Raw genomic sequence first — 26,419 nt, forward strand, 5'->3', positions numbered from 1 at the left:
GACTGTCCCCTCGTACATGCACATCCTGTGGAATGCGTAGCGAGCGGCATCTGGGGCTCCGTCGCTCAACCTCTCGTTGAATTTATTTTTGTTTGTTGTTCAGTGTTCCCGAGGCGCACGAATCGGTGGTAAACAGTCGTGCTGTTCGTGTCACGTAGTCGAACGGGTTGAGGTTATAAAAAGATGTGTTATTGTTTTGGTTCTGTGAGGTTCTGACTGTGTGATTTTCTGACCCCAGGTTTTGTGACGGTGAAGTGATACCACAACTGATACGAACATGATTTCGAACGGCCACTTAATCGGAGATGGATCATGGAATTTACGGGTGCTCGTAACTGATTTACAAGCGGAACGATTAATCCGGGTAAAAGGAGATGTGCACATCGGTGGAGTCATGCTCAAGCTCGTCGACGACCTGGGTTAGTATGTTATTTAATCCGGTCTTCTTTGCGTATTTGTTATACTTCTTCGTTGCACCTGTTGCGAACATTGCCAAAGGGTTATCGATATAAAGTCTGCAATTTTGTTTATGTTTATTATTATCAAGTTGATAACCGCAGATCGGCATGCACGAAATTCATTGGTACGAGCGCTGACAATATTTTTCTTCGGTTTTACTGCTTTAACCTCAAAAGGAAATGTAAAACGATATTGTAGGCGTTTTACTTAGGCGTTTTGTATTGGCGGAATGTGAATGACGTGCCAGACAATAACAATAATCCCAAAATAATTTTGTTACTAAAAATCGTGCTATAAAATTCTCTTAATTCCGATACTTAAAAACAGGTTATTATTAACAGACTGCCGTTGGCCCGTCTATTATTTCTGCAATGTCCCAGAATTTATGACATTAATTTTCACAATATGTGTTGTGCAAATCCATATGTTTACTGAAGTATTACGAACAACCAGATAATTTCTACATGGATGCAATAAACTTATTTTTGGTGATTGTTTCATTCAATTTAATTTGCATATTATACGTTTTTGTTAACGTAATGAGTTATATTTGTGGCTGTAAATAATTTAATTAGGTACCGTCATAATTATTACATATTAGAATCTTTAAATATGTACATTATGTATGTATGCATATTTTATTGATTATTTAATTGCATCTCAGTTTTAAATCAAAGCTCTTATCACCTTCAGACCCGGATTTAAAAATAAAAGGGCCTGGGCAAAATAAAATGTAAGATTTTTGTTGAAATTATATTTAAAGATAGTTTTACTTTCATTTATCAATTGAAGCTACTTAAGCTATTTCTTATCATCATATCAAAAGTATTACTCAATCTCTTACCTTGTTCGAATTAAGTAAATATGGAAGTAATAATAAATAAATAAATATGCATACATATAATATCCCGTATATGGAATATTTAGTCATAAAAAATTGTATATGATATACTCCTGTCTCCTTTTTAATGGCAAATTTAAAAATTAGTAAGCAAGAGGATTGTGAAAACTTCAATAAAATCGATTTTGTAAAAAATATAGTTTATTGTGATAGAGCTGAAAACATTCAAAACTGTATTTTTTTGAGGAGTATCTATTAAAAGTGTCGAGGAAATCATCAATCCACACATTTTAATTACTTCTGATTCTTTTCTAGCTTTAATAAATACTTGAACAAAGTGAGAAACCTTCAGTCGTATTGCAGACCATCAGTGGCATGTTGTACCTAGTTAACAAGAATCAATTGAATCAATTTAGAAATATTATGCCGTCTTAGAAGTCCTTCAGCTGGCATTCCGTGTAATGGTATTCAAATCGGCGTTCCCAGAAAAATGATTTTTGTACGGCCAAGAAGGGCGTGACAAACAAATCCGAAGCTTAAAAATCGAAAGTCCATTGTTGCGTTGCGTTGACACGGACTGCGGTGGCGGGCGAGGAAGGGTGTAATCTTCCTCGTGAACGACCGAGTCGTGTCACGGCCGTTGTAGATGTCCTAGGCAACCTATCGCGACCTTGCCCAATACACCGACCGGTCCCCCCTAGTTCCCCCCCGAACGGACGACCGCTTTACAGCAGCAAGAATCGCGCGTCGCCATTTATGGACAAACTACGTGCTTCCATATGCGTGTGCAACCGACAGTCCCTGGTTGTTTATCAAAAGAATTGTTTCGAGCGCACGACACATTAATATTTTGTGGTGTGCGGGTCAGCTGAGACAACAAAACTGGGACGGGTAGCCGATTTTTGCACGGTGAAATGAGGTTTTGAAGGCTGGAAACTAGACATTGGTTTGGCGCCCAACGATTTTACAGTTATTCACTGTCGTCTGGAATTGTTTCCATCGCACACCCATGCTGGGAAATCTTTTTTAATCTGTTACAATACGTTGGTTTTGAGATGCTATGTTTACTCAACCCACAGAGATAAGGATACGTCTTCGTTTTTGTTGTAATGAAGAATTTTATGAATAAAGATTTTTATCATCAAGTATAAGTAAATATCTTGGTACACGAGTCTTTGGCTTAAATCAGGAGTCTTTGGCTTAAATCAGGGGTCGGCAACCTTTTGGCAGACAAGAGCCAGTTATTGGCAAAGCGATAATCCATCCCTGTATCAGTGATAATAAAAATACGAGAATATATTTTAGTCTTTCAACTCTTCAGATACTCATGAGGAGTGGACTAACTAAAATGTCTGAATTATCAACATTGGTAATATTGATAAGTTCATTTTTGGTGTGCAAATTTACCAAAAGACATAAAAGTATGAGAAACCATTAATATTATTCCAAAATATTGTACAGGGTGTTTGGTGTTTCCATTTACTTCTTTACTACTTTAAATATCATTAACTTTCTTATTTCAAATGGAACCTCCACCTTAAAGTTTTTACACCATTTGACCCAGAATTTAATTCTGATTGATAAAATAGAATATTTACAGAGATATAAAAGGTGTCTGGTATTTGCATTTACTTTTTTATCACTTTAAACGACAATAGCTTTATTATTTCAGGCTAACCACCATAAAATTTTTGTATCAATGGATTCAGTATTTTATTATCTACTAATACATTATTATATTCCGTATCTAAAATGAATATTTACGGAGGTTTTATTAAAACTGGTGAAAAACCTGTAAAACTAATTGAACCTGATCAAAGTTCCTAGACCTATACACCTATCGCCAGTTTTGATATACATAAATGATAGGTTTAGTATCCAACATCACATTATTTTGGTGTTTGGCGTCGGGCAATTTGCATCAGGCTTTATTTGATCCCATCTCGATTTGCATGTTACTCAATGGAGCTATTATGTCACACCTTTTATGGGGTTCGATGACGGACTTTCTAGTGTCGCCCACGTAACTCGCACATGTGTACCCCCTTTACGACCGCACAGAATAAAACATCGTGGCGAATTTTTTCGTAAACGTTCAATTAATCTAATGCGGTTTATTAGGTGCAATTTATGGCGGTCGTAAATTGGATTGATTTATTAAGAACCTGCTTTGCAAACGGTCGGTCGATTCTAGGACAGCCAGACAGCTTAGATTTCCAATAGTTTTACTGGAAGGGAGAGAAACAAAAAAATAACATGGATAGTAAAAGTGAAAATCTTATTTTTTGTTTGATCAAGGATACGATTTTGCTCCGATTACGGTTGTTACAGTTTGCGGTGGTGTTGCTTATAATTCTCTACGAGTTTTCATCCTGCAAATATTTATTTTATTACATTTATTTAAAATGATTCATTTCTTATCACATTTTTCAGGTGTGAATCAAAAAACAACGATTTTTCTGCTCCAGCTTAAATATTAATTGGCCAGACCAATTTGATAAATGTTAATGGACGGCGACATGAACCGAATTATTGAAATATTTGTCGTAGTGGAACGGACACTCCTATTGTTTTCATGGTCAGATATCGCACATGGTTTTTATTCCGGTGATGTCACAGGAGTTGTGGCATGTGGACCGTGCATTTGTATAATTGCTCAGCTATTTGCACAACACACGCCAAATGGTTTTAAATCAGTTTCACTGGTTGATGTTAATTAATCAACGGTTTAACATACAAACAGTGACGTCATCCACAACATTAATTAGACAATTTCGATTTAGTGTTTTCTCAGATTCATTTACAGTATCTTATATTACATGATAATTATACTTATACTTATATATATATACTTTTTTATAAAGTTACTTTTAATTCAAATTTAAAATCAAAACCGACAGAATTTTTCTATATATATTTGATAAATATGTATCAAAAAAATTCATTTACTTGTTTAATATATTGATAAAACTCCAAAAAAAATTGTTCAAAACGTAAACAAAATGATAACATACTGTGTAAATTCAGAAAAAGCTAAAAATTTGAAATTCGTGTAAATAATTTCTACAAATAAGTTGTGAAATAAAAATCTAAATTATATCTTAAGAAGAAAAATAAATAGGAGAAATAATTACTGTTAAAATACAGCATATGAAATTTTTTTGTAAAAACTGTAGTAAAAGCTCGAAAATTGTGAAAAAATGATCTTTAATATATATTTAAATAGATAATCTTTATAAAATTAAAAAAAAAAAAAATCTACAATCTTATCCTTAATATTTATTAAAAAATATTCATTCAATTCATACAATTTTTAAGAAATTAAAAATCTAAAAATAGTAACAGAGATAAAATTTGATTTAATACTTAAGTGTGGTAAAAATCTAAATTATATCTAAATAATTGAAAAAGAAGTAACACTTATTAAAACACATTTTATGAAATTTGCCTGTGAACAGTTTTAAAATTGTAGTATAAAGCTAAAAATAAGGGAAAATTGAAAAGTAGTAATTACCCTAAACAACAAATCAAGGAAAGATTTATTTATATCACAAGAAAACAGTTTTTTTCACGTTGTTGAAAGAGGCGAGTTCAATCCATAGTTGATGATTTATCTGGGTTAGCATAAAAAGTGAGGTTATGACTACTATTCTGGCCAAGAACCAAAAAATTAACCTGTTCTAATAAATTGGCAAATGCGCCGTGTTGTGTAAAAGTTTATGAAAGAAAATTAAATCCATTCTATAATTAAAGTAGCTTTAAATTATATAAAAATAATATAATAGAAAAAAAAATAAAAAGCAGTAGTTATCCTAACCAACAAATCAAGAAACTTGTCTGGGCTGCAAAAAATGTGAGGTTATGTTTACTTTTCTGCCGAAGAACTAAAAAATTCAAATAAATAGGGACAATGTATCATATTTTATAAAAAAATATAAAGGCCAAACTTGTTGCTTTCCAAAATGCGGTTATAATAAAATATTTAGATAATATTTGGAAAATGATGCGCAAAGTCCAACCACATAAAAATATGTATTAAATACGAATGTATATTCAATAGCTGATTTGTTACAAGCCCTGAAACATAAAAATAGAAAAACTGTTCTAATGTTAGAAGGCTCGACGAGAAAAAAATGCCTTAACCAAACACACAGGTAAACAAACATTTTAGTGGAAAAGCGCCTCGAATCGGTCGTAGGTGGGCACGTTTTGCGGCCAATTCTCGATTGATTCGATGGCACGCCTGAAAAATAATTCCGTTGGAACGGCAGCAGTTCAATTGTGAGAATCTGTGTACGGTTTGTTTTCCCTGTAACATCTGCATATGCTCAAAGGCCGATGGAGCGGTTGTGTCAAGAGCCCCGCCACCATATGCCACAGCCAATGCGAGATGGTGAACCGCACCAGCAGCGTTGCATAATCACGAATATTTCCTTTGGCGCCGTCGACTCGAAGCGCACGACTGTGTAGTCTGCCGTTGCGGCATAAAAATTATGAAAGTTGACGGTCCGCGGTCGCCTGGGCACAATACCATTTAACTCTGTCTTAAAATAGATGACCAGGTGTTGACATCGTCCCGTGTTGAGATGTTACCGTCGTCTTCCACACTGGGATGATCAAAGCTACAATTAAACTTCAGAAATAGCCAACGAACTAATAACTCTTAATTTGTTGCCTCTAACTATCTATGTCTGCTCGACAAACCAACATTCAAGATAACAGAGGAAAACGTAAAAAACACAACAAAGAATATATTTAAATTTGAACATGTTTAATTATATTTTATACTATTCTACTTGTATTATTTATTAAATTTTACTTACCTTTATACTATACTTGTAACTTTAGGGAAAAATTCAAGTTTTAACTTTTTATAACTTTTGATTGTTTCTCTTAAGTATTACTGTACAAAATAAATAAAACATGCGGCATATTTTTCAAAAATTTTTAAACAGTGTCTAAAACACCATAACAATTGTTAACATCATATCAAATACTTTAATTAACTCAACTAGAGTTTACATTGGGGCCGTGAAGCGAACTCTGAGATTCTTCTTAGACTCATCCGCTCTGTTATTCTTACAGGCTCTAGGTAATCTTATTCTTAACGATTTAGCGCGCAATCTGACCATCTTTCGCTTCTTGATTCTTCTTCTGTTTGCTGTGGCTGCAACCGTTTGGTCTGAGGTTACGTTCCTTTTTCTTCCCCTTTTCTTTGGGGTAGTCGTAGCATTGCCAACAGCAGAGGTGCCCGCTGAGCTATCAGTGGATGGCCCAGCTGCAACCGTTTGGTCTGAGGTTACGTTCCATTTTCTTCCCCTTTTCTTTGGGGTAGTCGTAGCTTTGCCAACAGCAGAGGTGCCCGCTGAGCTATCAGTGGATGGCCCAGCTGCAACAATTTGGTCTGAGGTGACATTCCTTTTTCTTCCCCTCTTCTTCGGGGCAGTCGTAGCATTGCCAACAGCAGAGATGCCCGCTGAGCTATCAGTGGATGGCCCAGCTGCAACCATTTGCTCTGAGGTGACATTCCTTTTTCTTGCCCTCTTCTTCGGGGCAGTCGTAGCGTTGCCAACAGCAGATGTGCCCGCTGTGCTATCAGTGGATGGCCCAGCCGATGCGGTAGCTAAACTAGCAGCCGAAGTTGAAGCAATGGCCGTATTACTAGCAGTGGCAGAATCATTATTGATCTTAGCAGCACCTTTTGTACCAGTTTTAGCTGCAAGATTGGTGTCCGGTTTCTTGACGGGTTTGGTGACTGATTTTTTAGCCGAAGACGGAGCCGCTGAAGAGGTGGAAGGAATAGCAGCTGCAGTAGTAACAACCACGTTCGACTTTCTACCCCTCATCTGAGGCAGAACGGCCGTTCCTGACGTTTGGGGCTCATTTGTCATTCTGACAGCTTTAAGGGGCAACATGAACGATCCGCAAGTACCGCGTCCGGTCTTGCGAATAAGTTCCCCGTTGGCAATCTTGGCCTTAATATGGCGTTTCAAAAATGCAGTAATCCTTCTCGGATTTACATTGTAATGAGCTAGTACGTATTTTTTAATAGCAATCAAAGACGAACCTTTGCGCTTCCTCAGTTCACGTAGAGCTTCGGTAACCATTACGGCAGTTGGATCAATGAATGGTCCTCTAGATGCTGAAGGAGGTTGGGATGCCATGCTGATGAGAATGCGACTCACGACTGAACTGTGTGTGCTCAAAATGACAGAAGCTAGATTGACATGACCAATAGACTTTGAAAAATTACATTGCTGTCAATTTTGATTTGTTGTAAGGTTTAAAATAATTTCCATTTTTTATCATTAACAAATCATGATTTGAAACATCACATAATTTTCAGGTGTTTTTTAATTTAATGATAAAATCTTTCACCATTTTTCAGTTATTTTAGGAAACCAAATAAACTTTTGTTATATCTATGAGTTAAAAGTAACAATAATAATAATAAGCAAAAGATCGCTAATAAATACTAGATTTAAATTCACAGAGAGCAGCGGAAAACAATAAAGTAAAAAGTTGCTATAATTTTATATATTGAAAAATAAAAAGAATTTAATAATAATAATAATATCATACTGATTAGTTGCAGTTATTCATTCCTTCAAATTAACGTCAATTCTAAAATGTAGATTGTTTTGGTTGCGTAAACTATTTAATACGAAGAGGATTATAAACAATAAAATTTGACCTTTAAAAACCTTCCCTCAACTGATATTCGTAAACTTCAGAAATAGCCAACGAACTAATAACTCCTAATTTGTTATCTCCAACTATCTATGTCTGCTCGACAAACCATCATTCAAGATAACTGAGGAAAACGTAAAAAAACAGACAAAGAATATTTTTAAATTTGAACATGTTTAATTATATTTTTTTAAGTTTTTTGTTTTTATCATTTTTTGACTATACGACTTGTATTATTTATTAAATTTTACTTACCTTTATACTATACCTATAACCTTGGGGAAAAAATCAAAGGTTTTAACTTTTTACTGCTTAAATTGTTTCTTTTATGTATTACTGTAATAAATAAATAAAACATGCGGCATATTTTTCAAAAATTTTTAAACAGTGTCTAAAACACCATAACATTGTTAACAGCATATCAAATACTTTAATTAACTCAACTACAGTTTACATTAGGGCCGTGAAGCGGACTCTGAGATTCCTCCTGAATTCCGCTCCTTTATTCTTACAGCCTCTAGCTAATCTTATTCTCGACGATTTAGCGCGCAATCTGGCCATCTTTCGCTTCTTGATTCTTCTTCTGTTTGCTGTGGCTGCAACCGTTTGGTCTGAGGTTACGTTCCTTTTTCTTCCCCTCTTCTTTGGGGTAGTCGTAGCATTGCCAACAGCAGAGGTGCCCGCTGAGCTACCAGCGGATGGTCCAGCTGCAACCATTTGGTCTGAGGTGACATTCCTTTTTCTTCCCCTCTTCTTCGGGGCATTCGTAGCGTTGCCAACAGCAGATGTGCCCGCTGTGCTATCAGTGGATGGCCCAGCCGATGCGGTAGCTAAACTAGCAGCCGAAGTTGAAGCAATGGCCGTATTACTAGCAGTGGCAGAATCATTATTGATCTTAGCAGCACCTTTTGTATCAGTCTTAGCTGCAAGATTGGTGTCCGGTTTCTTGACGGGTTTAGTGGCAGAATTTTTACCCAAAGACGGAGCCGCCGAAGAGGTGGAAGGAATAGCAGCTGCAGTAGTAACAACCACTTTCGGCTTCCTACCCCTCTTCTTAGGCAGAACGGCCGTTCCTGACGTTTCGGGATCATCTGTCTTTTTGACAGCTTTATGGGGCAACTTGAATGATCCGCGAGTACCGCGTCCGGTCTTGCGAATAAGTTCCCCGTTGGCAATCTTGGCCTTAATATGGCGTTTCAGAAATGCAGTAATCCTTCTCGGATTTACGTTGTAATGAGCTAGTACGTATTTTTTAATAGCAATCAAAGACGAACCTTTGCGCTTCTTCAGTTCACGTAGAGCTTCGGTAACCATTACGGCAGTTGGAGCTATGAATGGTCCTCTAGATGCTGAAGGAGGTTGGGATGCCATGCTGATGAGAATGCGACTCACGACTGAACTGTGTGTGCTCAAAATGACAGAAGCTAGATTGACATGACCAATAGACTTTGAAAAATTACATTGCTGTCAATTTTTATTTGTTGTAATGTTTAAAATAATTTCAATTTTTTATCATTAACAAATCATGATTTGAAACATCACATAATTTTCAGGTGTTTTTTAATTTAATGATAAAATCTTTCACTATTTTTCAGTTATTTTAGGAAAGCAAATAAACCTTTGTTATATCTATGAGTTAAACGTAACAAGTAGGCTTTTTCCAATTTAATAACCATCAAGTTACCTTACCTTATTTGGTCATTTTAATTTTTGATCCAACTAAATCAAGTAGTTTAACTTGTTACTATGGAAACAAATTTCTCGAATGTTCTTAACCTATTTTTTCATTTTTTTTTTTTTTTTTTTCATATCCACTCCGATTATTTAATGTGGACTATTAATATTAATTTACTATTTTTTTAAACAGTATTATAAAAATCAATATTTTTTTATTTTTCAGAATTGGGCTAGACATAAATATGCTTAAAACGTAATTTTGAAAGGGATTTTTATTCTCCATGTTCTTTATAGGGTTAAAGTTTGGAGATTGGGCCAATTTTAGATTTGTTTTGGGTTGTTTTGATGTTGAAATTCATTTATTAAAAGCAAATTGTTGTTTAATGTATCCCTGTATATAAATCAGTCTAAGGAGCTTATTTGTTATTATTATATATTAAAAATATGCAGCATAGCTAAAGACAGATGGCAATACTAATACAATGATACAGATATAATACAGTACACCACAGGATGTATAACATAAGCAAATCCATAATTTTTTTAAAAATTAATTTTAAAGTCGTCATTAAAAACTACTCTCTTCTCCTCTGCTTGGTTCAGTGAATGTGATCCTAATTAAGTCAAAATTAGTCATTTTAGTAGAAACCGGTGTTTTTCTTCTTCACTGACGATTGATTTATTTCTTGTTTCTCTCGGTCTACTAATCTTTTTTTAGTAATTCCACTTCGACTAATAAGCAAAAGACTATACTACTTGTATTATTTATTAAATTTTACTTACCTTTATACTATACCTGTAACTTTAGGGAAAAATTCAAAGGTTTTAACTTTTTACTGCTTTGATTGTTTTTTTTTTATGTATGACTGTAATAAATAAATAAAACATGCGGCATATTTTTCAAAAATTTTTAAACAGTGTCTAAAACACCATTACATTATTAACATCATATCAAATACTTTAATTAACTCAACTACAGTTTACATTAGGGCCGTGAAGCGGACTCTGAGATTCCTCCTGAATTCCGCTCCTTTATTCTTACAGCCTCTAGCTAATCTTATTCTCGACAATTTAGCGCGCAATCTGGCCATCTTTCGCTTCTTGATTCTCCTTCTGTTTGCTGTGGCTGCAACCGTTTGGTCTGAGGTAACGTTCCTTTTTCTTCCCCTCTTCTTTGTGGTAGTAGTAGCATTGCCAACAGCGGAGGTGCCCGCTGAGCTACCAGCGGATGGCCCAGCTGCAACCATTTGGTCTGAGGTGACATTCCTTTTTCTTCCCCTCTTTTTCGGGGCAGTCGTAACATTGCCAATAGCAGAGGTGCCCGCTGAGCTATCATCGGATGGCGCAGCCGATGCGGTAGCTAAACTAGCAGCCGATGTTGTAGGAATAGCAGTATTATTAGCAGTGGCAGAATCATTATTGATCTTAGCAGCACCTTTTGTACCAGTTTTAGCTGCAAGATTGGTGTCCGGTTTCTTGACGGGTTCGGTGGCAGATTTTTTAGCCGAAGACGGAGCCGCAGAAGAGGTTGAAGGAATAGCAGCTGCAGTAGTAACAACCACTTTCGGCTTTTTACCCCTCTTCTTAGGCAGAACGGCCGTTCCTGACGTTTCGGAATCATCTGTCTTTTTGACAGCTTTATGGGGCAACTTGAACGATCCGCGAGTACCGCGTCCGGTCTTGCGAATAAGTTCCCCGTTGGCAATCTTGGCCTTAATATGGCGTTTCAGAAATGCAGTAATCCTTCTCGGATTTACGTTGTAATGAGCTAGTACGTATTTTTTAATAGCAATCAAAGACGAACCTTTGCGCTTCTTCAGTTCACGTAGAGCTTCGGTAACCATTACGGCAGTTGGAGCTATGAATGGTCCTCTAGATGCTGAAGGAGGTTGGGATGCCATGCTGATGAGAATGCGACTCACGACTGAACTGTGTGTGCTCAAAATGACAGAAGCTAGATTGACATGACCAATAGACTTTGAAAAATTACATTGCTGTCAATTTTTATTTGTTGTAATGTTTAAAATAATTTCAATTTTTTATCATTAACAAATCATGATTTGAAACATCACATAATTTTCAGGTGTTTTTTAATTTAATGATAAAATCTTTCACTATTTTTCAGTTATTTTAGGAAAGCAAATAAACCTTTGTTATATCTATGAGTTAAACGTAACAAGTAGGCTTTTTCCAATTTAATAACCATCAAGTTACCTTACCTTATTTGGTCATTTTAATTTTTGATCCAACTAAATCAAGTAGTTTAACTTGTTACTATGGAAACAAATTTCTCGAATGTTCTTAACCTATTTTTTCATTTTTTTTTTTTTTTTTTTTTCATATCCACTCCGATTATTTAATGTGGACTATTAATATTAATTTACTATTTTTTTAAACAGTATTATAAAAATCAATATTTTTTTATTTTTCAGAATTGGGCTAGACATAAATATGCTTAAAACGTAATTTTGAAAGGGATTTTTATTCTCCATGTTCTTTATAGGGTTAAAGTTTGGAGATTGGGCCAATTTTATTTGTTTTGGGTTGTTTTGATGTTGAAATTCATTTATTAAAAGCAAATTGTTGTTTAATGTATCCCTGTATATAAATCAGTCTAAGGAGCTTATTTGTTATTATTATATATTAAAAATATGCAGCATAGCTAAAGACAGATGGCAATACTAATACAATGATACAGATATAATACAGTACACCACAGGATGTATAACATAAGCAAATCCATAATTTTTTTAAAAATTAATTTTAAAGTCGTCATTAAAAACTACTCTCTTCTCCTCTGCTTGGTTCAGTGAATGTGATCCTAATTAAGTCAAAATTAGTCATTTTAGTAGAAACCGGTGTTTTTCTTCTTCACTGACGATTGATTTATTTCTTGTTTCTCTCGGTCTACTAATCTTTTTTTAGTAATTCCACTTCGACTAATAAGCAAAAGACTATACTACTTGTATTATTTATTAAATTTTACTTACCTTTATACTATACCTGTAACTTTAGGGAAAAATTCAAAGGTTTTAACTTTTTACTGCTTTGATTGTTTTTTTTTTATGTATGACTGTAATAAATAAATAAAACATGCGGCATATTTTTCAAAAATTTTTAAACAGTGTCTAAAACACCATTACATTATTAACATCATATCAAATACTTTAATTAACTCAACTACAGTTTACATTAGGGCCGTGAAGCGGACTCTGAGATTCCTCCTGAATTCCGCTCCGTTATTCTTACAGCCTCTAGCTAATCTTATTCTCGACAATTTAGCGCGCAATCTGGCCATCTTTCGCTTCTTGATTCTCCTTCTGTTTGCTGTGGCTGCAACCGTTTGGTCTGAGGTAACGTTCCTTTTTCTTCCCCTCTTCTTTGTGGTAGTAGTAGCATTGCCAACAGCAGAGGTGCCCGCTGAGCTACCAGCGGATGGCCCAGCTGCAACCATTTGGTCTGAGGTGGCATTCCTTTTTCTTCCCCTCTTTTTCGGGGCAGTCGTAGCATTTCCAATAGCAGAGGTGCCCGCTGAGCTATCATCGGATGGCGCAGCCGATGCGGTAGCTAAACTAGCAGCCGATGTTGTAGGAATGGCAGTATTATTAGCAGTGGCAGAATCATTATTGATCTTAGCAGCACCTTTTGTACCAGTTTTAGCTGCAAGATTGGTGTCCGGTTTCTTGACGGGTTCAGTGGCAGATTTTTTAGCCGAAGACGGAGCCGCAGAAGAGGTTGAAGGAATAGCAGCTGCAGTAGTAACAACCACTTTCGGCTTTCTACCCCTCTTCTTAGGCAGAACGGCCGTTCCTGACGTTTCGGAATCATCTGTCTTTTTGACAGCTTTATGGGGCAACTTGAACGATCCGCGAGTACCGCGTCCGGTCTTGCGAATCAGTTCCCCGTTGGCAATCTTGGCCTTAATATGGCGTTTCAGAAATGCAGTAATCCTTCTTGGATTTACATTGTAATGAGCTAGTACGTATTTTTTAATAGCAATCAAAGACGAACCTTTGCGCTTCCTCAGTTCACGTAGAGCTTCGGTAACCATTACGGCAGTTGGAGCTATGAATGGTCCTCTAGATGCTGAAGGAGGTTGGGATGCCATGCTGATGAGAATGCGACTCTCGACTGAACTGTGTGTGCTCAAAATGACAGAAGCTAGATTGACATGACCAATAGACTTTGAAAAATTACATTGATGTCAATTTTTATTTGTTGAAATGTTTAAAATAATTTCAATTTTTTATCATTAACAAATAATGATTTGAAACATCACAGAATTTTCAGGTGTTTTTTAATTTAATGATAAAATCTTTCAGTATTTTTCAGTCATTTTAAGAAAACCAAATAAATTTTTGTTATATCTATGAGTTAAAAGTAACAAGTAGGCTTTTTCCAATTTAATAACCATCAAGTTACCTTACCTTATTTGGTCATTTTAATTTTTGTGCCAACTAAATCAAGTAGTTTAACTTGTTACTATGGAAACCAACTTCTCGAATGTTCTTAACTTAATTTTTTCATTTTTTTTCATATTCACTCCGATTATTTAATGTGGACAATTAATATTAATTTACTATTTTTTTAAACAGTATTATGAAAATTAACATTTTTTATTTTCCATGTTCTTTATACGGTTAAAGTTTGGAGATTGAGCCAATTTTAGATTTGTTTTAGGTCGTTTTGATGTTGAAATTCATTTATTAAGAGAAAATTGTTGTTTAATATATCCCTGTATATAAATCAGTCTAAGATAATATTATTTATTAAAAATATGCAGCATAGCTTAAAGACAGATGGCAATACTAATACAATGATACAGGTATAATACAGTACACCACAGGATGTATAACATAAGCAAATACATAATTTTTTTATAAATTAAATTTAAAGTCGTCACTAAAAACTACTCTCTTCTCCTCTGATTTGTTCAGTGAATGTGATCCTAATTAAGTCAAAATTAGTAATTTTACTAGAAACCGGTGTTTTTCTTCTCCACTAACCACCTAATTTTTTTATTAATTCTGAAAACGGTTGATTTATTTCTTGTTTCTCTCGGTCTACTAATCTTTTCTTACTAATTCCACTTCGACTAATAATCAAAAGATCACTAGTAAATAGTAGATTTAAATTCACAGAGAGCAGCGATAGGCAAGTAAAAAGTTGCTATAATTTTATTCATTGAAAAATAAAAAGAGTTTAATAATAATAATAATATCAGACTGATTAGTTGCAGTTATTCATTCCTTCAAATTAACGTTAATTTTAAAATGTAGATTGTTTTGGTTGCGTAAACTATATAATACGAAGATGATTATTAATAATAACAAAATTTGACCTTTAAAAACCTTCCCTTAACTGATATTCGTAAACTTCAGAAATAACCAACGAACTAATAACTCCTAATTTGTTGCCTCCAACTATCTATGTCTGCTCGAGAAACCAACATTCAAGATAACAGACAAAGAATATATTTAAATTTGAACATTTTTAATTATATTTTTTTTAAGTTTTTTGTTTTTATCATTTTTTGACTATACTACTTGTATTATTTTTTAAATTTTACTTACCTTTATACAATTTTTGACTATACTACTTGTATTATTTATTAAATTTTACTTACCTTTATACTATACCTGTAACTTTAGGGAAAAATTCAAAGGTTTTAACTTTTTACTGCTTTGATTGTTTCTTTTATGTATAACTATAATAAATAAATAAAACATGCGGCATATTTTTCAAAAATTTTTAAACAGTGTCTAAAACACCATAACATTGTTAACATCATATCAAATACTTTAATTAACTCAACTACAGTTTACATTAGGGCCGTGAAGCGGACTCTGAGATTCCTCCTGAATTCCGCTCCGTTATTCTTACAGCCTCTAGCTAATCTTATTCTCGACAATTTAGCGCGCAATCTGGCCATCTTTCGCTTCTTGATTCTTCTTCTGTTTGCTGTGGCTGCAACCGTTTGGTCTGAGGTTACGTTCCTTTTTCTTCCCCTCTTCTTTGGGGTAGTCGTAGCATTGCCAACAGCAGAGGTGCCCGCTGAGCTACCAGCGGATGGCCCAGCTGCAACCATTTGGTCTGAGGTGACATCCTTTTTTCTTCCCCTCTTCTTCGGGGCATTCGTAGCATTGCCAACAGCAGAGGTGCCCGCTGAGCCATCAGTGGATGGCCCAGCCGATGCGGTAGCTAAACTAGCAGCCGAAGTTGAAGCAATGGCCGTATTACTAGCAGTGGCAGAATCATTATTGATCTTAGCAGCACCTTTTGTATCAGTCTTAGCTGCAAGATTGGTGTCCGGTTTCTTGACGGGTTTGGTGGCAGAATTTGTACCCAAAGACGGAGCCACCGAAGAGGTGGAAGGAATAGCAGCTGCAGTAGTAACAACCACTTTCGGCTTCCTACCCCTCTTCTTAGGCAGAACGGCCGATCCTAACGTCTCGGGATCATCTGTCTTTTTGACAGCTTTATGGGGCAACTTGAACGATCCGCGAGTACCGCGTCCGGTCTTGCGAATAAGTTCCCCGTTGGCAATCTTGGCCTTAATATGGCGTTTCAGAAATGCAGTAATCCTTCTCGGATTTACGTTGTAATGAGCTAGTACGTATTTTTTAATAGCAATCAAAGACGAACCTTTGCGCTTCCTCAGTTCACGTAGAGCTTCGGTAACCATTACGGCAGTTGGAGCAATGAATGGTCCTCTAGGTGTTGAAGGAGGTTGGGATGCCATGCTGATGAGAATGCGACTCACGACTGAACTGTGTGTGCTCAAAATGACAGAAGCTAGATTGACATGACCAATAGACTTTGAAAAATTACATTGCTGTCAATTTTTATTTGTTGAAATGTTTAAAATAATTTCAATTTTTTATCATTAACAAATAATGATTTGAAACATCACAGAATTTTCAGGTGTTTTTTAATTCAATGATAAAATCTTTCACTATTTTTCATTTTTTTAGGAAAGCAAATAAACCTTTGTTATATCTATGAGTTAAATTTAACAAGCAGGCTTTTTCCAATTTAATTTTTATGCCAAATAAATCAAGTAGTTTAACATGTTACTATGGAAACAAATTTCTCGACTGTTCTTAACGTAATTTTTTCATTTTTTTTTTTTTTTTTTTTTTTCATATTCACTCCGATTATTTAATGTGGACTATTACTATTACTATAGTATAAATATAGTATATATAGTATATAAAGTTGCTATAATTTTATCCATTGAAAAATAAAAAGTTTAATAATAATAATAAAATCTTATTAATTAGTTGCAATTGCATTATTTATTTTATTCATTCTTTCAAATTAACGTTAATTCTAAAATGTAGATTGTTTTTGTTTCGTAAACTATTTAATACGAAGAGGATTATCAGTAATAACAAAATTTGACCTTTAACGTAAACCAGTATAAAGTACCATATCCATTATACCTAGTATTGCTACTATGTTATCAATTATATCCTTAAGTGCTGTTGAAGATTATACATTCCTTTGGTGTGTTTATCAATGATTTCTATCCATTAAGTGCATTCGGCGAAAGATCTTAAAACTGAAAAGTCATGGCATTAAATTGTGTACTCATACCTTGTCCCAAACGTATTGATATTCATCAATCGGAATTCAAATTTATTCCTGTGCTTACAGCCTACGTTTTTTATGTATCTGCTTACAAGGAAACCGTTTTGTCTGCTACCGTTTATAATCTTCCGACGTTCTGGAATCTGTTGAACTAGATCTTCACTCTACAATCATTACCATAAACATTCCACTTCGTGAAATCGAACAGATTATCGATTATATTTGTACATTCGTCACAAAAACATTGCAAATGCAAGTTTACAAGTCTGCGTAAACGATTAAGTACTTGGTTAATTTTAGATTATGTGTCATTCAGAAGTAATAAGTTCCATGGAAAACTCAGTCCTCCATGCGAACGAAGCGTTTGAAGTTAAAAACTATTAAGCGACTATTTTAAAACTGTTGTGCAACTAACGATTTGCTAGAATAAGCATAATGCATAATAGAAAGTCCATGTGTACAAATATTTATGTGTGCTTCCTACATAAGGATTCTGAACAGATTGGTAATATGCCCGAGATTTACATTCCAATCGAGCAAACATGTCCATTTAAGCAATTAAGGCCATCGAAACACAATGGAGAGATTCAGCTAATTTAAGCAGGAGCAAACAAATTGTTAAGCACGTGCGTGTGTGAAACTTATTGCTTATCAACCCCGACCGTAGAATGGCCAAGTGATAAACACGATCCTCTCGCACACGGTGCAATCGTGCACGCGTTTAAATCTGGTAATGCAGTTAAAACAAAGGGGAACAAACTTACGTTCAGATAATGGCTTTCGCAAAACGAAATTGCCAAGGTTCACTAAACCCATCGGCGGCGACGGACGGACCCCGATAGGTTTGTATTTCGGGTCGTGATTGCACGTGCCGTTTTCTAAATGGGTTAGGTAAATAGGTCAGGTCGATCGTGTTGGAAGACGGGAACGGCAATTTTCCGGAGGAAATGGGACGTAACGCCCGTGTACGTGATGGGTGTTTTATGGCGACCAGCTGGCTCTCTGGGGTGGCATAATATCCGCTTATTATCTTGCCGACCTTTTGTGGAGTTGCGACGAAAGTTCTTTGCCAATCCGCATGGACGATGCGGATTTAAATTAATCGGGCGACATATACTCGGAGGAGTCAATGTCATGTGATGTGGCGCCAAAAATATTTATTCTGGTCAAATTATAAAATTCGTGGTTATGACATTTTCGTTAATTTATGCCGTCTCATTATTTTGGCAAAAACATGAATGACTTAAGACGCCAGTTATATATATAAATGTAGCAAGCTAACTCGCCTAACCGGTCCCAAAGCAAAAATAGTACTAAGCGGGGAACATCAGAAAGATTCAAGGATATTTAAAATTATAAAAATACATAAACAAATTTTCAATATTTACACTTTACCTCTTAATACGTACAAGATGATTAATTAAAACTATTTACCATAAATACATGTCCACTCATAAATTTACTGTAAACAGAGAATAACGCAATCTCCTGAATCGTTAAATTTAATAGTAATTTTCTTATTTGAAGACGTTACAACAGGAAATGTGTAGTAATAAAAAAAATCACTATTATTTAACTAGTCCACCTGTTTCTACTTTACTCCAAATGTGAATAGTAAAGATAAAGTTAGTGATAAACCGAAAAATTAAATAAATTTTATGTAAATTACCCTAAGCAGCGTTTCGGGGTGACGTAAAAATATTTTGATAACGAACAGGAAATCTGGCAGGATGTTTTAAATGTTCTACCGCTCGGAAATGTTCGTGTATGGCCAACACTGTTCTTGAAATTTTTCTGTTTATGCAGCCTTGCATCAAAAGTCAACACAAACTTAAATAAACAAGGAAACACATTGAGAAATGTATAAATTGTTTCTATTACCATTTCCATAGTTCAATAGATTCAAACGTAATTATTAATAGATAGTTAATTGGACATTTCTGTGCAGTTTTGAAGCAATTTACGTTTCTCCACGACCCATTTTGTTCTCAACATCTGGTCCAGATTATTTTTAGGTCAGTTATTAAAAGTTGAGGTAAATAAAATAGTGACTCAATCAATATTTCTATCGTTTACCAGACTTCTTAAATTCCATCAATTGTTCAAATGAATCCAGCCTTGACGTTAACGTTTGTTCACCCACATTTCATAAATTATTTATGACCCTATCTATTGCTTTACTTATGTTTATTGTTATTTTTTTCAATATGTTTATTATTTACGTTATATTATCTTGTTAAAAACAATTACATGTTCGTAACGTATAAAGAATATTTTATTGTCTGGAGAATATTTCCACAAAAAACCATAGTGTTTCCACTATTGTTATCAAGAAATGTGTGTCACTGAGTTAGATGAGAAATGAAATTCGAATACGCAAGCGATATTTATGACACATGCACGTTGTCTGCATACTAAAAATGGAAAAAGTACGCATTACCTCAGTCCGCGGATATCCGTTCTGAGTTTTTCTGGTGACACACAATCCACAACCTCAGCTTCCCCTCGCTTATCGTGGGATCCTATACCTTATGGTTATATTATTCAATTATATTTCTGCAAGTTACTTATCTAATATTAGAACATTAAATAATAATTTAATTACAAAATGTTTTCATAAAACAGTTTTGAAGAAAATGTTATATTAAAAGGAGAAAATACTAAAATATCTAATTTTGTTTAAACATGCTATGATGTTTGTCTTGTAATGTAAAGAAATATATCACATTGTATTAAAGTTTATTTATTACACGATTATAAATTACAGCAGGAAACATTGTTTAGAATAGTTATGAACAATCTATTCCCTGAAAATAGTTTTAAATCAAGACTGATTTAATGTGAATTTAAAAGGAAACGATTTTATCGAGGAGATATTCTGTGTAAAAACTCTCATTTAGTATTTTAATTAAGAAATTTCGTCTTCTTTACCCGATTTTTGATTTACATTTTTAAATATCAGTTAACAGTTCCGCCTACTAACTGATATCCAGAGAATTTTCGCCTACATCCTATAACTTGAATATTAAATTTCTGGTGGGCTTAAATAATACACACGTCCCACTTACTATAAGTTCACCTTTTAATTAATGCCGTAAAAATACACAATCGCATAAAAATCGACTACGCACCTGTTGTAGTCAACAAGTCTAATTGCAGCTCAATGTTTGAAGTGGCACAGATTTATACAGTTCAATTATATATGGATTTGGTTTATGTAATTGATCATAAATAAGTTCAAGTCATGCCGTATCAGCGTGTAACAACAAATAAAAATATAACAGTAGTTAATTCATACATATTTATTTTATAGAAATATTCACGGACTGGTCGGACCATGCGTTGTGGTGGCCCGAGAAGAATATGTGGCTCACAAGAACGAGAACAACTTTGGACCAATACGGTGTTCATGCAGACGCCCTTCTTCATTTCACACCTATGCACAAAATTTTACGTGTGCAACTTCCAGACCTAAGGTAAGAATCATCGAGGTTGTTCCCTGTTTCATAGGCAACTCAGATAACATCATGAATCTAATGCGACCGTTTTTCCAGATATTTGGACATGAAGGTGGATTTCTCGATAAAAACCTTCTCCACCGTGGTCCAGTTGTGTAAGGAATTGGGCATTAGACATCCGGAGGAGCTGTCTCTCTGCAAACCGCTAGAACCGAACCATCTGAAATACAACTACAAGGACATGCCCAAGAAGAAACAGCAGGAATCGAACGGTCTTCAGAAGAACGGCCATTTGCCGCCAGACACCAACACTTTCATCGCCAACAGCAGCCCGATAGGCAGCACAGGAAGCTTGGACAAGTCCCATTTCATGTGCGCTCCCGTGACGCCGTCCCGAGGTCCTCCGTCGTCGACGCCGTTCAACACTCCCAGTCCCGCAAATCATGTGAGTTGCTTTATTTGTTTACTGTTCCCTATAATACAGGTATCACATTCATTTCAGACTCTACGACGAAATGGCCAAGACGTGTGGAACACTTCGTACTCTCCGAACATAACAAACAGTTTGGAGCAACTCAATGGTAACGGCTTCGATAGCTCGCTGGCGCACACGAAATATCCCAATAATGAAGCTAGAAAACACTTGATTCGGCCGAAGTCGCTGGTTGAAAAAGCTAGGATGAACGTAGCGTAAGCATTCTCTCTTACCTTTCTACCATTATTTTGTGTTAATAAATATCTGTGGTTGCAGCTGGTTGGATTCATCACTGTCCATCATGGAACAAGGTGTTCGGGAGCATGATACGCTATGTTTGCGTTTCAAATTTTACGTTTTCTACGATTTGAATCCTGCATATGATGCTATCAGGATCAATCAGATTTATGAACAGGCAAAATGGCAATTACTTAACGAAGAAATCGATTGCACTGAAGAAGAAATGCTGCTGTTTGCTGCATTACAGGTATGTAATAAAAAGTTAGTTACCGAAATTGATAATTGTCTTCATAACTTGGTAAATAATTCGGAAATTATAAAATCTAAGCTTCATATTAGTAAACTTGTGTGCCCATTGCACTGAGAACAAAATACTGAGTCTGTAAAATTCCTCACAAAACACAAATCTTTCAAGTGGGTATAAATAAACAGGGAATTAATTTAATTGCAAGCATGGTGACTAAATTTACGTTTTAAATATTTCTAGTAAATGGAGCTTTATAGTGATTTGACTAAAACCTTTAATAACACAATTTATTTATCAGTCAACCATGGCTGAAGTCTATAAATAATACGTATTGAAAAATTGCAGAAATAGATTTAACTGAACTATAAACTTAAAAACAATGTAATTGAATTGTAATTTTGTGTATGTAGAAAATGTTTAGCAGATTAACAAAAAAATACTTCCAATACATTGTTAAGATAATTAACCGAAAATTAATTGATATCAATATTTTATACTATCATAAATAAAATATCATTTAGATTTTATAAATTATAATATATTTAATTTCAAAATCTATACATTACGTTAATATATATAATGGAATGGCAAGTCGCCACACGTCAATATACATTGTCACATGCCAGTATATACTCATTTTAAGAAATATTTAATACTAAACATAAATAGTAATTCCATTACAAAGAGTAAAATTATTTTTTTTACCTCCTTTTGGATACATCTTTTCCTTGATAAGAAATAATGTATTCTGGATAAAAGCTAAAATCATCATATTTTACAATAACATCTTCTTTCTCATTTGTTGTTGTATCATAATCATCATAGGGTACTATTATAGAATTTGATCCTACACATTTATTTCCCACCATTACTGATGCAACAAACATAATTTTATTATATGTTTTATCAGAATAATGTGTAGCATAATAGCTGATTGGGGTGAATGAAACTCCTTTACCAAACTTGTGTTTTCTGATACATCTCCAGTTGAAATTATTTACACAAATATTTGTAACATTTTCATAATTAGTTCCATGATAAAGTTCTTCTACTTTTGTGTGTTTTTCCACACTCATTGATAAATATTTCAGCTTAAATTGGGCATACAAATATGCGCTCTCAAGGCGAAGAATCTTCCTAATTTTATAAAAACTTTTGTTGGTTTGTTTAAAATGGTCTCTTACTCTCAAAAAATCCAAATCAGTAGGTTCAAGTTCGTTAAAAAAAATTGTACCTCTGTTAGGGTTGTGCTCAAATTTGTAGTTGTCATCTTGTAGTAATTCGGTAAGAATTCTTGTATTAATCTCCACTCGTTTGTCGTGTGTAATGCTCCTTGATTCACTCGCTGGTTGTGTCCTGAGATGTGAAAAATTTAATTCCCCTAGCTTGTTACTCAATTCTTCACACGCCTCGTCAGTTTTGCAACTTTGTGAATATGACGGCACACTCCTAGATTCGTGAAAAGGCGGGCCACCTCCATATTGTTGAAACGACGCCGCACTTGTCTCAAACGAGGGCACTCTCCTCTCTCTATACGAATAAACAGTGTCTTGGTATTGTGGTGTTGGTTCTGAAGAGAATAAATTTCCCATAGTGAAACAACTACTTAGTTTACGAGTGACGTTATCAGAGTGACACCAAAGACTATATACACTTTGACACTGCCACGTTTGCACGGCCACAAATGGTGGCGCAAAATAGGGTAATTCCCCCAGCATGCGCGTCATCTGTTCGCAACACTATTACTTCAGCTGGTGCAGTGAATACGAGGGTCAATCGTTACATTTTCAATGCAAGGTCACATCAGTTCAATTTTTAAAAATAAATTTTTTATTATACTATTAATTATAATATTATTATTCACTATGCAATTTCTAGAAATTATACGGGATTGATCAAAATTAATTTTTAATTTAATATTTCCGTGTCAAGGGAATTTAACACCACTGACACAGTTTGAAATTTCTAGAGGTGTAAATGAGGAGTACTTTTTCTAATCGGATGATTTGGATAATGATTTATTCACATACATAGATATTTTTTTCTGAATCACTGATATATGTATAAGTAAGTACTTACTTAAGTATATTTCTCAATCACCGACTTATTAGTCAAATCCGTTTCTCCCTAATTTGCCATTAAATTGTATATTTAAGATACTTAATATTTTTTAGAAGGTTTTCCGTGCTATTTTTATTAAATATTTTATTGTATTTACATATGTAAAATGGCATCTCTTTGAAGATAAACAAGATAAAATTCTACAAAAACTAAATTTGTCTCAACTTTACCCTATTTACCAAATAAAAGTTAGTCGCTAGAAAAAATAATTCGACAACTTCATAAAATGAGTTATGTGTATTTCAGTTTCAAATAAACAGACAGGCAGATCGCCCGCAACCTGAAATGGAAAAAGTTTCAACGCCTTCGCCGGTTGAAGATGACATTGATGCGGCCTTGACAAATCTCCAGACTACATTGGAGGGCTCCAGTCTAAATTCAACTTCAAATGATATCACAGAAGTGCCTGAATTAAAAGACCAACTGCGATTTTTAAAGTAATATATTTCTTTTATTATTGAACAGCAATAATATGTAACATGTTATTAATTACAGACCTAAGAGGTTTACTTTAAAGGCTTATAAGAAGTATTGGTTCACATGCAAGGACCTAAATTTATACATGTACAAATCTCGAGAAGATATGATGCACGGAGGTAACACAACCATGAAAATAGAACTTAAAGGATGCGAGGTTTCTCAAGACGTTAACATCAGCCAGAATAAATACGTGATCAAATTGGATGTGGCCACTCCAGAAGGGATGTCTGAAATGTTGATTAGATGCGATGATGTAAGTTGAATTTTAGATTTTTTTATTTGGGTTAATAAATGTACTCCGCAGGAACATCAATTTGCAAGATGGATGGCTTGCTGCAAATTAGCCGCAAAAGGTAGATCATTGGCCGATAGCTCTTACGAAGCTGAGAAGAAGACAATTTTGGATTTCTTGAATTTACAAAAGAGAACCGAAGGACCTGCAATCAATCCAAGCACTATTGACATCCCTGTTGAAGATTACATCTCTCCAAAATACTTGAAAAAGCCAAAGGCAAAGGTATAAATAACTTTAAATTTGTGGAAACATATGTTAATTTATTTTATTCTCTAGTTGCAACATAGGATATTGGAAGCTCACGCCAATGTGAAAGACTTATCGTTGATTGAGGCTAAATTGAATTATATTAAGGCATGGCAGTTATTGCCTGACTTTGGCATAACACTCTTTGTAGTTAAATTTATGGAGAACAAAAAAGAGGATTTACTTGGTGTTGCATACAATAGAATTATGAAGATGGACATTAACACTGGAGATCATCAGAAGACCTGGCGATTCAACACAATGAAAGCCTGGAATGTAAATTGGGAAATTAAGCACATGATGGTGCAATTTGAAGAGGGCAACATTATGTTCAGTTGTCAATCTGCAGATTGTAAGGTTATCCATGAGTTTATTGGAGGCTACATTTTCCTGTCCACCAGGTCTAAAGGTGCGAGTCAAACGTTGGACGAGGAACTCTTCCATAAACTTACTGGTGGATGGTCTTAAATTTAGTGCCTAAAATGCAACATATGCCTTAGGGTCTTTGTGGCAACACAAAATTGGTACTGATAATATAAATCTTAAAATCGGTTAACAAGGTGCTATTCAAATATATTACAGCTAATGAAAGGATAATTTTTAATATGTGGTTCAAAATGATACCATTAAATTCACATAATCATATTTAAATCGTTTTCCGCTTTGGTAATAGTTCCAGTAAATTTTGTGTTGCTGTAGATCCATAAAAATTGTAATTGTCAATTACTTTGTAGTCATTGTTAATTAATTGTAAATTTGTTAATTTGCACAATGGTTCCATATATTTCACCATTGAAAAATAACTTCCACGATTAATATCCGATTTTTGTACATAATGATTTATAAATCAGTATTTTGCGAGAAATTATACATATAAAATATATTTATTTTGTAATTTGTAACATACTTAATATAGATGCTTTTATGCAATTTGGCAAATGATTTTGTTGCTTTTTCATGTTATATAGATACTTTCGTGTTTTAAAACATGAACTTGATTTTACCTTTGTAGTTTCACTGTCGATAGTGATGTACGTTAAATTCCTTAAACTCATGATAAAAGATTTTTGTGACTTTTTTTATTCTCAAAGGAAGCATGTAATATGGTAATTTATAAAGGTATTATCAAGTGGGAGTTTATCAATGTTACTAAAATTTTTAGACAATATATTTTTACCATGTTTTACAATTTTAATAAAAGTCTTACATAAACAATGTATAGCGCCAAAATATTTTATATAGTTTGATTTTTATTGTATAAAAACTATTAATAAAGTATATTAACAGTTAATAAATTTTTTATTCGTTCTTTAAAAAAATAACTAATAATAAATATATACACTACTAAAGCTGAAATGAAAAAATTAAAATATCTCTTATTTCATACAAAATTAATCAAGATCTGTTTAAGAGTTGAATTTTCTTGCAGATGGAACAGATTCCAATATAGCCTCATATATTATAGATATGTATAATATAAATCCATAAAAATTTACATAAGTTTCTTGAGCTTGCTTCTCTATTTACTGTCGTAAAGTCAATAATAATGGAACTCTTAAGTGTAAAATGCATATCTATTACACTTTTTTGAACCTAT

General features: G+C 34.3%; 2 protein-coding genes and 1 long non-coding RNA gene across 5 annotated transcripts; 2 read left to right on the top strand and 1 right to left on the bottom strand.

Moving 5' to 3' along the window:
• Positions 1 to 131: 131 nt before the first annotated feature.
• LOC109594363 (unc-112-related protein) lies at positions 132 to 26,121 on the top strand. The gene is made up of 10 exons (XM_020009585.2): positions 132 to 172; positions 239 to 419; positions 20,574 to 20,736; positions 20,815 to 21,163; positions 21,221 to 21,408; positions 21,470 to 21,680; positions 24,048 to 24,238; positions 24,297 to 24,534; positions 24,586 to 24,798; positions 24,853 to 26,121. Exons 2-10 carry the CDS (start codon positions 278 to 280, stop codon positions 25,288 to 25,290), a joined length of 2,133 nt encoding a protein of 710 aa, XP_019865144.1. The 5' UTR covers positions 132 to 172; positions 239 to 277; the 3' UTR covers positions 25,291 to 26,121.
• LOC126266494 (histone H1E-like) lies at positions 8,338 to 16,411 on the bottom strand. 3 transcript variants are annotated; one of them, XM_049970607.1, is made up of 3 exons: positions 13,679 to 13,802; positions 11,103 to 11,471; positions 8,338 to 8,895 (listed from the first exon to the last, which is right to left on the bottom strand). In XM_049970607.1, exons 1-3 carry the CDS (start codon positions 13,773 to 13,775, stop codon positions 8,441 to 8,443), a joined length of 921 nt encoding a protein of 306 aa, XP_049826564.1. In that variant the 5' UTR covers positions 13,776 to 13,802; the 3' UTR covers positions 8,338 to 8,440. The 3 variants fall into 3 exon arrangements, with proteins under 3 accessions (XP_049826564.1, XP_049826632.1, XP_049826602.1); XM_049970675.1 differs by lacking the exons at positions 11,103 to 11,471; positions 13,679 to 13,802 and adding exons at positions 13,310 to 13,678; positions 16,313 to 16,411 and having other exon boundaries at positions 8,376 to 8,895; XM_049970645.1 differs by lacking the exons at positions 8,338 to 8,895; positions 11,103 to 11,471; positions 13,679 to 13,802 and adding exons at positions 12,775 to 13,309; positions 15,944 to 16,411.
• Positions 10,602 to 16,486, top strand: LOC126266531 (uncharacterized). Its single transcript, XR_007548859.1, has 3 exons — positions 10,602 to 10,984; positions 13,192 to 13,762; positions 16,397 to 16,486. It is a non-coding gene; the product is annotated as an uncharacterized LOC126266531 (long non-coding RNA).
• Positions 26,122 to 26,419: the final 298 nt, after the last annotated feature.

The sequence above is a fragment of the Aethina tumida genome, chromosome 1, assembly GCF_024364675.1.
Source record: "Aethina tumida isolate Nest 87 chromosome 1, icAetTumi1.1, whole genome shotgun sequence".
NCBI lineage: Eukaryota > Metazoa > Arthropoda > Insecta > Coleoptera > Nitidulidae > Aethina > Aethina tumida.